This window comes from Dendrobates tinctorius, unplaced genomic scaffold (genome assembly GCF_039654945.1).
Source record: "Dendrobates tinctorius isolate UK_male_01 unplaced genomic scaffold, ASM3965494v1 ptg000115l, whole genome shotgun sequence".
Classification (NCBI taxonomy): domain Eukaryota; kingdom Metazoa; phylum Chordata; class Amphibia; order Anura; family Dendrobatidae; genus Dendrobates; species Dendrobates tinctorius.
Window position 1 is genome coordinate 434,015 of NW_027361783.1, and position 12,655 is coordinate 446,669.

General features: G+C 44.9%; 1 protein-coding gene across 1 annotated transcript in view; it reads right to left on the reverse strand.

Annotated features, from left to right (window-relative positions):
* Positions 1 to 12,655, reverse strand: part of CAP2 (cyclase associated actin cytoskeleton regulatory protein 2) — a 203,835-nt gene that overhangs the window by 137,107 nt on the left and 54,073 nt on the right. Inside the window, exon 2 of the mRNA XM_073589936.1 lies at positions 934 to 1,066. Coding sequence (XP_073446037.1) covers positions 934 to 1,057 — 124 coding nt within the window. The 5' untranslated portion in view covers positions 1,058 to 1,066. The remainder of the gene's footprint in view (positions 1 to 933; positions 1,067 to 12,655) is intronic.

The window sequence follows — 12,655 nt, forward strand, 5'->3', positions numbered from 1 at the left end:
TAAGACAAATTGCAAAGTGCTTGTAAAACATCTACTTTGCTGTTTACAGCCTATTAAAAATACTGTCTGTTTTCATGACTGAAGGGATTTCTAATTCTATTGCAGTATGGATCCCTGTCTAGGTTACCGGCAACCTTTGCATTCTATCAGAGGTGGCCAGCTTCCAAGGCAAGCACCATGTGCTTGCTATACTTTACACATTAGAGCTTGTAAGTGCTGCTCTGAAGCTGGGATCCTTGGACTCAACCAGCTTTATTGTCCCTGAACTTCTGTGATGCTGCAGAAGCAAAGCCGCCTATGATGGCAGCCTGGGACAACAGTTCAGGCCAATGACGCAACAATGCTGACAGTCTTTAGTTTGCTTTTTTCCATTAACACAGGAGTCTATTGGCAACAAATTAATACATTCAATAGTTGTTCGGTGTGGAAATATAACCAATATAATGGCCACGATAGATCCAACTCTTTAATATGCGTCCCAAGCTGGAGTGAAACATTACATTGCATGTTTGTCACAGTCTCCAAACCTCCTAAGGCTGGCCATACACATTAGATGGTAGTTGGCCGATCATTCGGCCAGCAGCCATCCCAGCCGACACTCCCATACCCACGAGCGCTCACTTGGCCGAATGCTGTTGTGTTCTCTATGTGAAAGATGACAACTGGCACGTTGGCTGGAGGTCTTATCTACCGAAGAACAATGCGATCTGCAGTCCAAAAATGGACACGCACGATCAACATCTCTTCTGGCCATCAGTCAGTCTGTACCCCCAACACAGTAGGCCATCGGCCGAACCCATCGATGTTGACTGGCTCAGCCAACTGTAGTTACATTTATGGGTGTACACTCGCATTACATGAATCAGATCTTGTTAAGTCTCCGACATAAGACTCTCAGAGAAACTCCTGTTTAATACGTTATAGACATCTTACCTCCATTTATCCCATTGACAACATCATTCCCTGTTGACTTTGAAAAGCCAGACGTTGATAAGGCTGTTTCAAGTCGAATCACAGCTCTCTCCAACCTGTCCATTAATCCGTGCACCTCTGCCATCTTGAACACCTGCATCAGACATGCACAGAAAATTATATGTTAAATGCAATAAAAGCAATGTTAATGATAAGCAAAAAACCACAGCAGAGCATTGCTTGATAGAATCGTGTTTTCTATATCTTCACCCAGCGGTTACATGACTTAGGATTGTATTGCATCATTTTAGGTACCTCCTCTTATCCTTAAAAGAAAGCCAACAAACCATCAAGAAATGTGGTTGGCCTATTTGATGAAGTCTCAACCTCTTTATTGTCCATTTCTAAAATTGGGACAATTGGGAGGGAGTACAGACCAGAACAGCTTTTGTTTGCTGCCACACAGGTTTCTTCAGGTGCCACAGGTACAGACTCTCTGTACAATCGTCAATGGAGAATACTAACAATATTTATGTTGGCTGTGTACAGACCTCCTCTATGTCTCCATATCGCCTAATAATCGCTGTATGGTATACTACATCTGCACCCATGCATTTCTATAGATGTAGATATGTATTTGAATGGGCAATTGAAAAATAGCAGCATGTGCACCTAAGCCCTGAACACATACAGATACTGTGACGTTGTCAGGCCTAACAATACATTTCTGAAAGCCAACCATTCATTAAGTTAGCATTGCATGAGCTTGATTTTTGGCAGAATATGGCAGTTTATCTTTGATATATTTCCGAACTTACGATGAGTGAATGCATAGTTTTGCAGCAATAAAATTGAGAGCTATGAGCTTCGTCCATATCTGCCTTCTGCTAAGTTCACACAAGAGCATCCAAAAATTATTAGTTTCATCTAGAAAACTCAGACTATTTTTTTCTCATTTGTCATCCATATGCAATCCATTTTTATACGTCAGCAGTTACTGAAAATGTTCAAGCTTAATAAATTGATTATTATATGTTAAAGAATTGCAATGTATCTGTAAAAATCGGATGCTATCCGGTGGCTCCGTATGGAATCTGATTTTTTTGCACACCCACAGATTTGAATGGGCGAGACTCATCTGACACAAGGAAGAGACTAGTGAATGCTGCCATTCTTTTCATGCACAAATTTGGTCCGTGACAAAAATCACTCATTTGCATTGCCCCATTAAATAACATTGGTCTGAGTGCTTCCCGTGTGTTGTCCAAAAATATGGCCGTCTAAACTTGACTTAACACTGTTCACAATGTTCTGTCTACAGATATAACTGGAATTCTCACATGTTCTACCAAGTAGTAACAATCTGGTCAATGAACCATACAATCAAACTATTTGTATGTGCCAACCAACTCCTGCTTCCTTCACTGCATCATTCACAAACCAAAAACTCAGCAGAAATAAATGTCTATATCTCCAAAATTAAGCAAGAAGAGAGAAGAACCATGACAGTCTAGATCAGTGGTCTCCAACCTTTCTGACCTAGAGAGCCACTTTCAGCTCTTAGAGAGGGTCGTGAGCCACATCCAGCTCCCTCCCCCCTCACAGTAGTGGCAACCAGAGCCCCCTTACGGGTATAATGATAACCAAAGCTTTTCCACAGAAATCCCCCCGAAGCAGTATAACAAGATCCAGTGGTCCCCACAACACCCCCATTCAGTATTCTCCCATCAAGGACTCCCAATACACTGTCACACCCAGCTTCAGGCACCTCCTTTGACAGGTAGTATCATCCTACAGCGTACCATACTTAAATTATCTCTAAACCTCTAAGGCCTGTTTCACAACTCCGTTGTTGGCGGACAGCTGACATCCGCAAAAAACAAAAATTAACGGATCCGCCTCCGTTGTGACATACGGATGTCAGCGGACGCAAATTTAGTCGGATCCGCCGAAGATGAAAAGTGCAGCAAATTTAAAGCGACCGCGGTCTGGAGAGAGAGATTTTTCGCCGCTCCCGGAACGGCATTTCATGGTTAAAATGCTTCCCGCGGTCATGCGCACTTACAAATAGCAGACTGTCAAGGAAAAAAAGCGTTGCATTGTTCATCTCATCCGCCCGGGAGCCGCTAAAATCTTGGCGGATCCGTCAAAAAACGGGTGGGACGGACGACCGTCAGTCAAGATCCGCCACTAATGTAAGTCTATGGGGGAAAAAAAGGATCCGCCCCTTTTTTGGCGGATCCTTTTTTTCTAAAATTGGCGGATTTTGACTGGCGACAAAAAACGGAAGTGTGAAAGAGGCCTAAGACCGGTATATGTACATCCAGATCTGCTCTTCTGTGCACGGCTACTCACAAAATTCACCATTTTGAGATGGGCTCCTCATACCAGTTTGCTAGACCTGGACCTAATGCACCAAGCTGGCAGACATCCGTGAGCCACAATTCATGGGACCGTGAGCCACAGGTTGGGGAACCCTGGTCTAGATGTTTGCAATACACAGACATTGAGCTCCTCGGCTGCCAACTGTCCAGAAATTCCAGGACAGTCCGTAAGAATATAGCAAGTTTTTGCCCTGTTCGTAAAAAAATTAAGGCATCCGTGATTTTTCTGAAGCTTAAGAAATATATACAGATTATTTTGACAGAAATTATCATCATTTTATAGTTTACAGTGAATGGAGTTGATGTCTACATATTAGAATTATGGGATGAGGACATATTACTTATAATGATAATGATTTATTATCGTTTTCCATTGTGTCCGTAAAAAATATTGCCTGTCAGTGATTTTTTGAAAAGCCATCCAGAAAACCTAAATAGTCAAGTTGGCAACCCAGCTGAGCCCACAGAGCATGGACCATCCATCCATCCATCCATCCATCCATCCATCCAGGAACCATTGCAGAGTAGAGGTGGTGGAGCACTTAATGCAGGGCTTGGCATCACCAATTAAACACTTGCAGTAGAAGCACACACCAGAATGATAAGTCACTTTTGCTAATAACATCCCATACAAAAGTATGTTTAAACACCTTTCCAGGCCCCCTATCTATTACTGTCAACAGTTTTCCAGGGTCAAAACTACTGATAGACTCCATTTAAGGTTTGTTTGCATGAGACAGGTCAACCTATAAGGTACTTGTGTCTTGGCGCTTTTGCCACTTGTTTTTCTCACACTGCAGCACAGTGAATATGCTTAGGAATAAAGCAGAATGGGACAATAAGGCTTCATGAACTTCTCTCTTAAAAGCAACTCATGTGAAAAAAGTCAAGTTTTTTGCAAAACATGAAATCCCACAGAACAAAACTCTGTATTCTATGAGAGGCATATGGAGTTCTACTGTTACCTATACTGTATTCTATGAGAGGCATATGGAGGTCTACTGTTACCTATACTGTATTCTATGAGAGGCATATGGAGGTCTACTGTTACCTATACTGTATTCTATGAGAGGCATATGGAGGTCTACTGTTACCTATAAAAGTCTATAGGTGCCATAATACAATTTGGAGGTTATATGTAGCTATAATACAGCATGTGCATGAGCTCTTAGGCTAACAAGACTTAAATTTGCAGGTGCCATTTTATTCTAGAGAAACATTACTGCATATTACACACTGTGTGAACATTTTATTTCAGCCTTTTAAAGGGAATTTGCAAGTAGGATCAACCCTCCTAAGCGATCTATATGTGCATATAGGTCATAGCATACTGTTATGAATGGGTCACCGAGGAGGATGGCAGGGTAAGGCTAAGCCACCAGAAAACCAGAGAGGATGGTAACTATGCGGATTGCAGACCCCTGATTAGGATCAACACAACTAGCAGTAGCCGTGGAGCGTTCCTACGATGCCCTAGACGCTTCTTCACAGCCTGAGAACTAACTAAGCCTGAAGTCAGAAAGGTGAAATCTAAACTGCCCCGGAGCAGATCCCCAAAGGAATAGACAGCCCCCAAACATACATTGTCGGTGAGACAAGATGAGACACAAACACAGGCAGAAAACAGACTGAGCAAACGGCAGGGCCCAAGCTGTCTAGACAGGACAGGACATTAAAGACACTGTCTGCAATCACGCACAAAACCCTAAAAAAATCCAACACTTATGATATACAAAAATCTGAGGCCACACGACCTCACCCTCGCTAGATCAGCACTCTGGTATAAACTGGAAGCAAAGCAAAAGATACTAACATAACAGGGGACTGAACAAACTGACACAAGCTGTAACATATAGATCAGGGCCCAGTGCTGCCCCCAACAGGGAGTACGCTGAACCCTAGCAACAAAGCAGAAAGCAAAAAAAAGGCACAGCTAAATTAGATGCAAAGGATTAGCAAAAGAATCACTTAACTGAACCATGCAGTTCAGGCAGGGGACAAAAGAACTCCAAATGCACTAGGAAAATCACCAGCAACCTTCAAGAGCATCCAGCTCAATTATACGCTCCCAGCCAGTAATCCCAGGTTCCCAATTATGGTCGTCAGGTGGAGAACTTCCATCAACCTGGCCAGCTCCACTACTCTCAGTAACCACCAGAGGGAGCAGAGGGAGCTTTGGCTCAGAAATCCGAGCAAGGGAATTCACAACAGAATACCTTGATATCTGCGATCTCATGTCTTATTCCAGAGAAATCCTAATGGTAAAAATTCCCTCTGCTTGCTGTCTTCTGCAACATATTCAAATGGTACAACTTCCCACCTCTGATTGCTGTCTCATCTGCTGCAATAGACTCTAATGGTAAAAATTCCCTCTGCTTGCTGTCTTCTGCAACATATTCAAATGGTACAACTTCCCACCTCTGATTGCTGTCTCATCTGCTGCAATAGACTCTAATGGTAAAAATTCCCTCTGCTTGCTGTCTGCTGTGTCATCTGCTGCTTTACCATCTAGAAACATAGTTTAATGTGTCTGCTAATTCTTTGTTATAAATCATTTGGTGCATTGTACTTAAAACTCACTGTTGCATTTCCATGACTGGGATCAGTGTAGATCTTATCTGGTGGAGGTGTTAAAATAGATGTTGCCAGGCTGAATGTCTTTGATCATCCCAAAAAAAAAAAAAAAAAAACCCTGGTGTGCTGACCCCAGCTGCCAAATTATCCTCAACCAGTTCCCACAATCCATCTCTTCAGACCCTGCAGTCTGGACTATAAATTTAGAACCATCCATAGGGGTGCACGCATGTGGGGGTGCACGCATCACAGAAGCAAAGCGTCACGAAGATAAGCGTCGGGATACAGCAGTTATTACATGGCAGTTAGTCAGGACAGGAGTCAGGTAACCCACACTCTGCTGTCCCTTTTAACCATGTGCTTTATTCCTATCCTCCTATGTTCTCTTGCAATCCACTTTCACCGACCAATCCCCCCTCCATCACGACTCATATACATCAGCTCCTCTCTCTTTGCTTCTCCCATGTACAGCTCCCATGCACTTCTCACCTTCTTAAAAAGCCTCAGCCCATCTTGCCCAAACACACTGCACATAAAATCTTCATACAATTCCAAAAACTACTTGCTCTTTATCTTCATGCTCCTACTGATTTCAGGGGACATCTCCCCCAACCCCGGTCCACCATCCCCCAACCTCAACCCCTACCCTACCTCACATCGAAACCTTAATAATCTTACTAATATCACTTGCACTCCTTCATCTCCTTCTTTCAATTGTGCCCTTTGGAATCCACGGTCTGTATGCAACAAGCTTCCTTTCCTACACAATTACTTTCTGAAAAACTCTCTGAATTTGTTGGCCCTCACGGAAACCTGGATTCAGGATTCTGACACTGTCTCTCCTGCTGCCATTTCCCATGGTGGCTTACAATTCTCCCATTCCCCGAGACCGACAAATAGACCTGGTGGTGGAGTCGGCATACTCCTGTCCCCACAATGCACTTTCCAGGTCATCCCCTCAGTTCCATCACTCTCATTCCCTTCTTTTGAAGTCCACACCATCAGGCTCTTTCGTCCCCTCTCCCTCAGAGTAGCGGTCATATACCGGCCCCCAGGCTCACCCACCCACTTCCTGGACCATTTCTCTGCCTGGCTGCCGCACTTCATGTCCTCAGAACTACCAACCCTTATCCTGGGAGACTTCAACATCCCCATTAACAGCCCCACTTCCACATCTGCATCCCAGCTTCTATCACTAACCAATTCTCTAGGCTTCTCTCAGCTCTCAACCTCTGAAACACACAAAGACGGTAACACCCTGGACCTGGTTTTCGCCCGGCTCTGCTCAATCTCCTACCTAGATAACTCACCGCTTCCCCTCTCTGACCACAACATTCTCTCCTTTACACTCACAAATCCTCGCTCACCCCAGCACCCTCCTACCTACCATTCAGTCAGAAATCTACAAGCCATTAACCCTCATACACTTTCAGACTCCCTACACTCATCATTGTCCCCAATCTCTTCTTTGTCCTGTCCTGATCTGGCTGTACATCACTTCAATGACACTCTTAGAAGCACCCTTGACCAAGTAGCTCCCCTCACCCTCAGAACCTCCAAACACAGAGTGAAACAGCCCTGGCTCACATCGCAAACCCGATTTCTCCAGCGATGCTCTAGGTGTGCTGAACGCTTATGGAGGAAAACACACACACCAGAAGACTTCATACACTTCAAATTTATGTTAAGGACATATAACTCTGCCCTTCACCTCGCCAAACAGACCTACTTCACCACCCTGATCTCCTCACTATCCAACAACCCCAAGAAACTTTTTGACACCTTTCACTCCCTCCTCAGGCCAAAAGCACAAGCCCCTATCACAGACATTTGCGCTGATGACCTGGCCTCCCACTTTATAGAGAAAATAGACAATATCCGTCAGGAAATCCGCTCCCAATCACCAAGTTCAGTGACTCCCATCCCTCCCTGCATTTCCCCTGGCTCACTCTCCACATTTGCTCCCATCACAGAAGAAGAAGTCTCCAGGCTCCTCTCCTCTTCTCGTCCAACTACATGCACAACCGACCCCATTCCCTCACATCTCCTCCAGTCTCTCTACCCAGTCGTCACAACTCACCTAACTACAATCTTTAATCTCTCCCTCTCCTCTGGCATTTTCCCCTCCTCCTTCAAACACTCTATCATTACTCCATTACTAAAGAAACCCACCCTTGACCCATCCTGCACAAACAACTACAGACCAGTCTCCAATCTCCCCTTCATCTCTAAACTCTTGGAGCGCCTGATATACTCACGCCTTACCCGTTACCTCTCCACTCACTCCCTCCTAGACCCTTCACAGTCCGGTTTCCGCCCCCTACATTCGACAGAAACTGCACTCATCAAAGTGACCAATGACCTTCTGACAGCAAAACGTAATGGTGACCATTCTCTGCTCATTCTTCTCGACCTTTCTGCAGCTTTCGACACTGTTGACCATCCTCTCCTACTCTCTAGGCTCCAGTCACTAGGCATTAAGGACACTCCTCTTTCCTGGTTCTCCTCCTATCTTTCCGACCGCTCCTTCAGTGTTCTGTTTTCTGGCTCCACTTCATCTCCTCTTCCTCTCACTGTTGGGGTACCTCAGGGCTCAGTCCTTGGCCCCCTTCTCTTCTCTCTCTATACAGCCCCAATTGGACAGACCATCAGCAGATTTGGCTTTCAGTACCATCTTTATGCTGATGACACACAACTGTACACATCATCCCCTGACCTTACCTCCGCTGTACTACAGAACGCCACTGACTGTCTGTCTGCAGTCTCCAACATCATGTCTGCTCTCTATCTGAAACTCAACCTCTCCAAAACTGAACTTCTTCTGCTCCCACCATCTACTAACCTCCCTAAATCTGACATTTCCCTCTCTGTGGGTGGCACCATAATAACACCCCGACAGCAGGTGCGCTGTCTGGGTGTTATGTTCGACTCCGATCTCTCCTTCACCTCCCATATACAATCTCTTGCCCGCTCATGCCGCTTACACCTAAAGAACATCTCTAGAATCCGCCCTTTTCTCACCATGGAAACAACAAAAACTCTCACTGTCGCCCTGATCCACTCCCGCCTAGACTACTGTAATGCTCTATTAATTGGCCTCCCTCTCACTCGACTCTCCCCTCTCCAGTCTATCCTTAATGCAGCAGCCAGGGTTGTCCATCTGGCTAATCGTTTCTCAGACGCGTCCGCTCTTCGCCAGTCGTTACACTGGCTGCCAATTCATTACAGGGTACAATTCAAAGTACTTGTTCTCACCCACAAAGCTCTCCACAGTGCGGCACCCCCTTACATCTCCTCCCTCATTTCTGTCTATCGGCCTAACCGACCGCTGCGCTCTGCAAATTACTTTCGACTAACCTCTGCCCTAATCCGTACCTCCCACTCCCGACTCCAAGACTTCTCCCGTGCTGCGCCAATCCTCTGGAATGCTCTACCTCAAAATATTAGGACCATCCACAATTTGCATAGTTTTAGGCGCTCGCTCAAAACACATTTGTTCAGAGCGGCCTATCACATTCAGTAATCAAAGTCATGTTTGTGTGTGTGTAGCCCATTCACTATCTCCATCTAACCCCCACCCCCTGAAGATGGCTGGACCGTCATTGTAAATACATCATTGTAAATACAAACCTGTGCTTTGTATCCCCCCCACCTCATTGTAGATTGTAAGCTCCACGAGCAGGGTCGTCTTATTTCGCTTTAATTATTGTATTGTTAACGTTGTTACTTATGACTGTTGTGTTTGAAACTATTCAACTGTAAAGCGCTGCGGAATATGTTGGCGCTATATAAATAAAGATTATTATTATTATTATTATTATTATTATTAAATCCACATTTTTCTTATATGTAAATGACCTTTTCCAGGCTATGGAGGGGATGTTGCCTGGAAGATAACTTTGTCTCCTGAGCTTATTTTGTATAAAAAGGGGAGTTAACAAGTATGAGACAAGTATCTAACACAGAAGTTTGTCTTCTTTCAAACACATTTTTGCAGCTCTCTAGCTCTGCTGTATTGCAACAATATTGCAACTCTGTCTGCCTGTGAAATGGAAGCTGAAGCTGAGAGGAAGCTGCAGCTGTGTCAGATATAAGTGAGCTCTGCAGTGAGATCAGTAGAGCAGAGAGCCGCCATTACTCATCACACTGATAACTCCCCCTTCATGTAAAAAAAAATCTCTGGAGGCAGAGTTATCTTCCAGGCAGCCAGGAAGCGGTCACTCTCCTCAGGAGCCTATAAACTGCTCATATTAATAGTTTAAATCGGTCCCTTTCAATAGGAGAATCTGTCAATGTAGGTATCAGAATAAAATTGGTTTTGCATCTCTCCTCCTTTCATAAAATCCAAGATTAGTGCTTAGGAGCAAATCATGGAACCCAATGAATTTGTATTTCTCAAAATTTTGGATGGTGGGAGAAACACATATGTTTTATTATATAACACATCCACTATTTTATTCATGTTTATTTTCCTAAAAGGGAATCGGTCAACAGGTTTTTGCTATGTAATCTGAAGCCAGCAGGACAGAGGTAGAGACACAGATTTCAGGGATGTGTCACTTGTCAAGGTGTGTGCTGTTGTTTACTAACTCTGAAAGATTTATCACTAAGAGATTACCGTATATACTCGTGTATAAGCCGAGATTTTCAGCCCATTTTTTGGGGCTGAAAGTCCCCCTCTCGGCTTATACATGGGTCATATACCTGGGGGTCGGTGGGGGAGGGGGAGCGGGGGTGTCAGAGATCATACTTACCTGTCCTGCCGTGGTCTCTGCAGCCTCGCTCGCTTCTCCACTGTCTCCTTTCCTGTCTTCAGCGGTCACGTGGTGCCACTCATTACCACTCATGAATATGCGCATATTCATGAGTGGTAATGAGCGGTACCACGTGACCGCTGAAGACAGGAAGGGAAGAGAGACAGTGGAGAAGCGAGTGAGGCTGCAGAGACCGTGGCAGGATGGGTGAGTATAGCGATATTCACCTGTCCCCCGGTCCATTGCTGCTCACCGCTGTCTCTGCTGCATCCTGTGTCAGTGACGTTTTTTTGCAGCATATGGGGGTATATTCTATGGAGCAGCATATGGGGGCATAGTCTATGGAGCAGCATATGGGGCATATTCTATGGGGCAGCATATGGGGGCATAGTCTATGGACAGTATATGGGGGCATAGTCTATGGAGCAGTATATGGGGGCATATTCTATGGAGCAGGATATGGGGCATATTCTATGGGGCAGTATATGGGGGCATATTCTATGGAGCAGCATATGGGGGCATAAACTATGGAGCAGCATATGGGGGCATAAACTATGGAGCAGCATATGGGGGCATAAACTATGGAGCAGCACATGGGGGCATAAACTATGGAGCAGCATATGGGAGCATAGTCTATGGATTCCACCCTCGGCTTATACACAAGGCAATAAGTTTTCCCTGTTTTTTGTGGCAAAATTAGGGGGGTCGGCTCATACACGTGTCGGCTTATACACGAGTATATACGGTAACATTGCTGAACTAGTCTGGCAACTAAACACCTCATTATCTATGGACTTTCTACACATAGAGCCTGTTGGGGTGGGGTTAGCTTCCTCAGCTCTGCTTTATTCAAAATCTAAAAACTCAGATTTTGTCAGAATGACCATACCCAGTAAACCAAGTGATACATTGTTGGATTCGGCTTCTCTTTTTCTATATCATGCTACTTTCAAATGAGGTAACAAAAACCTGCTGACAGATTCCCTTTTAAAGGGGTTTTCGAGACTGAGATATTGATGAACTATCCACCAGATACTTCATTAGTATCAGTATCAGATTGGTGGAAACGTAACAGCCCCCACTGATTAGTTGAAACCTTGTGCTGCGGCCACCAAAAGTACATATTGCACAAAGCTGGAACACCACAGTTCTGTACATTGGTTATTTACCATTTTTCTGCTTCTTTGCTCCTCCTGATGATAACAGGAGCTGAGCTGTAGTACTTGAGAATAACCACTAACCACTGTGTAGAACTGTGGTGTTCAAGTTCCCTATATTATGTACTTTTGATCATAGTGTCAGCTAATCAGAGTTGGTTTTAAGTGTCAGACCCACAATAATAAGAGGGATAGGTGCCTTTACCATGTTAATTTATCTAATACTATTAATTAGTTTTAGAACTAATTTTCATTAAATCATGAAATTGCCACGATTCCTCTACTCAGTGTGGTGAGTAGCAGCTCAGCCAGCCAGTTTACTAACTGTGAAAGATTTATCACTAAGAGATTACCGTATATACTCGTGTATAAGCCGAGATTTTCAGCCCATTTTTTTGGGCTGAAAGTCCCCCTCTCGGCTTATACACGGGTCATATACCTGGGGGTCGGCGGGGGAGGGGGAGTGGGGGTGTCAGAGAACATACTTGCCTGTCCTGCCGTGGTCTCTGCAGCCTCGCTCGCTTCGCCACTGTCTCCTTTCCTGTCTTCAGCGGTCACGTGGTGCCGCTCATTACCACTCATGAATATGCGCATATTCATGAGTGGTAATGCACGGTACCACGTGACCGCTGAAGACAGGAAGGGAAGAGTGACAGTGGAGAAGCGAGCGAGGCTGCAGAGACCGTGGCAGGATGGGTGAATATAGCGATATTCACCTGTCCCCCGGTCCATTGCTGCTCACCGCTGTCTCTGCTGCATCCTGTGTCAGTGACGTTTAGGCAGCAGGGGGTGCGGTGATGTGATTAGTGCGCGCCACCCCTCTGCTGGTTGAACAGTCACTGACACAAGAAGCGACAGACAGTGGCGATGGACC